The sequence below is a fragment of the Palaemon carinicauda genome, chromosome 7, assembly GCF_036898095.1.
Source record: "Palaemon carinicauda isolate YSFRI2023 chromosome 7, ASM3689809v2, whole genome shotgun sequence".
NCBI classification, from domain to species: Eukaryota; Metazoa; Arthropoda; class Malacostraca; order Decapoda; family Palaemonidae; genus Palaemon; species Palaemon carinicauda.
Genome location: NC_090731.1, coordinates 142,636,883 through 142,639,382, shown reverse-complemented (window position 1 = coordinate 142,639,382; position 2,500 = coordinate 142,636,883). Strand labels below are relative to the sequence as shown.

General features: G+C 33.0%; 1 protein-coding gene across 4 annotated transcripts in view; it reads right to left on the bottom strand.

The window, feature by feature from the left end:
- LOC137644044 (uncharacterized) overlaps positions 1-2,500 on the bottom strand; it is a 285,405-nt gene that overhangs the window by 39,937 nt on the left and 242,968 nt on the right. For all 4 annotated transcript variants that reach the window (XM_068376944.1, XM_068376942.1, XM_068376945.1 and 1 more), the window contains one exon: positions 1,037-1,214. In XM_068376944.1, the coding sequence (XP_068233045.1) occupies positions 1,037-1,214 (178 nt within the window). The remainder of the gene's footprint in view (positions 1-1,036; positions 1,215-2,500) is intronic.

Sequence of the window (2,500 nt, the reverse complement as noted above, 5' to 3'; positions counted from 1 at the left end):
GAGAGTCAAACTCACACATGAACTTGAGTAAGGTTGAGATATCTTTGTGGGTTAATATTCCAACTAAATGTATCGCGTGTGAAAGATTCTATATTTATAGTAAAAAATTATAAAAAAAAAGTAATTGATGTGCTAAAACAAAAACATAATTCTATTCATGAACCTTAATTCAGAAAATATTTCAAAACATCTTTTATTATTACTTACTACGTTTTAGAAATGACGAGAATCTTTATTAAATCTTTCATTAGTAAAACTACGTTTTAGAAATGACGAGAATATTTTTCTATTAAATCTTTCATTTGAAAAAAAGGCATAAAAATCGTCAAACTCTTCCTAACACATCAACATCATTATAACAGAATACATTCATATTTCCTTTCGATTTTCTTTAAACCTCCATTAATACTTTTTAATCCCATTACACTTTTATTAGTCTTGTTAAACACCTCATTTTGAACAAAACACTTGATAGCATTACAAAATAATTTTGCTGCAACCCGCTTATTATGATAGTTAATCCTCTTTTAATTTGATCCAACTCAATCAATTACATTGCGACTGCTTTGTTACCATACTATAATATATCTTATTAATCCCTACCAAGCTAATTATTCTCATCATTCTTTATTCTTTAACTTTGGTTAATCCATTTCATCTAATACAGCCTCTGACCCAGATATTACAGTCTATAGCGCAACTTGTTGGACATATATTCAATCCATTAGATTTTTTTTAATACATTAACCACTTTAGATAAAATAAAATCCATGGAACTGAAACAACCTATTAAATCTAATTTAATTGCGTTCTCTACTATATGCATAACCCTCAACATGTTCATTATTCCAATCCCAGCAGCACCAATATCATCTTCCCCAAAAGCTAGTTATAGTAAATAGCTGTAGGAGGCTTTATATCAGCACGGGCTCCTCTTCCTAAAATAGCCTATCGCATTCCCTTCCCCTCATGGACCCATTTGACCATAGATTTTGTATCGTCACTTTACAGTCCTAGGTCAGCCAATCTTCCTCACCGGTAAGAAGGTAGACTGAGGGGAAAGCTCTGCCCAGCTTGTTAAGGAGGACGTGCAGAAAGGAATCTTGGGGTATGGCGGACAACGACGGGGCATTTTGGTCGTACACGATGATGTCGAGGGCGTCGTGCAGATCGGAAACTTGGCACGCTTGCTGGAGGTAGTCGTGCACCGATATCTAGCAAAGACGAGTCAACATTAATACGGTGATCATAAATTTTTGCATGTTGAGCATATACAGTATACACATCTTTGGCATATAATACCACAGGGGAATCCATTGATGTTTAGTGTTTCTACCCACGTTAGGATTCGAACCTATGCCTCCGAGTCTAAAACTTAGGCAACAGACTTATCCTACTAGGCTATCAAGAAATGGACAAGTCTACTGTTCAGTCTATTCGTAGACATAGGTTTCACTCTTGGGACGAACGAGTAAAAGCATTGTTCATAAATGAATTCCTTGTTGGTTATCTGTTCCAAAGGTAGAGGGAATTCGATATAAAAACTACTTCTAGCTCTAAATTTAAACAAATATTAGAATTCAAACAAACACACACACACAAACATATATATATATATATATATATATATATATATATATATATAATATATATATATATATATATATATATATATATATGTGGTGTGTGTGTGTGTGTTTTGCATATATGTGAACATATATATCTGTGTATATAAATAAATACATATGTTGTATACATATTTATTTGATATATATATATATATATATATATATATATATATATATATATATATATATATATATATATATATATATATATGAGAGAGAGAGAGAGAGAGAGAGAGGAGAGAGAGAGAGAGAGAGAGAGAGAGAGAGAGAGAGAGAGAGAGAGAGAGAGAGAGAGAGAGAGAGAGAAATATGATTATTCAATTAAGGAGGCATTCAAGTATAGCGAATTATCGCCAGTGTGACTTTGTGGTAACTCTTAATTGTAATTCAATCGCCCTAACAAGTGACATCGGAGCGTTGTGGCCAGGTGGAACAACTTCATTAAAAAGAAAAAGGAAAAAATGTGGGTTCTATTAAACATGAGACTCGGTGGAGTAACTTCTATGAAACGTACTGTATTACCAAAGGCACAATTCTTTTCTACCTCAGCTACGAAAAGTGATTTTCATGTTGGAGAAGTATTTCAGCATGAGTTCGGTGGAGAAGAGAAGAAGAAGAAGAAGAAGAAGAAGAAAAAAAACTCTTCTGTCAAACTCTGCTACAGTATACGTAAGGGGTATTGGGGCTACATATATTGTTGGAGTACAGTTTATATTGAAAGGGATTATATATTTTATATAATGAGATATAAGAAGTATTAATATATTGACAACATACGCGATGTTTATCGTGCATGCTGCTGTGCTTAACTTGCCCCTACGAATGTCTATGTAAATAATGAAAATAAAGAAGTAAATAAAAATCTATCTGAT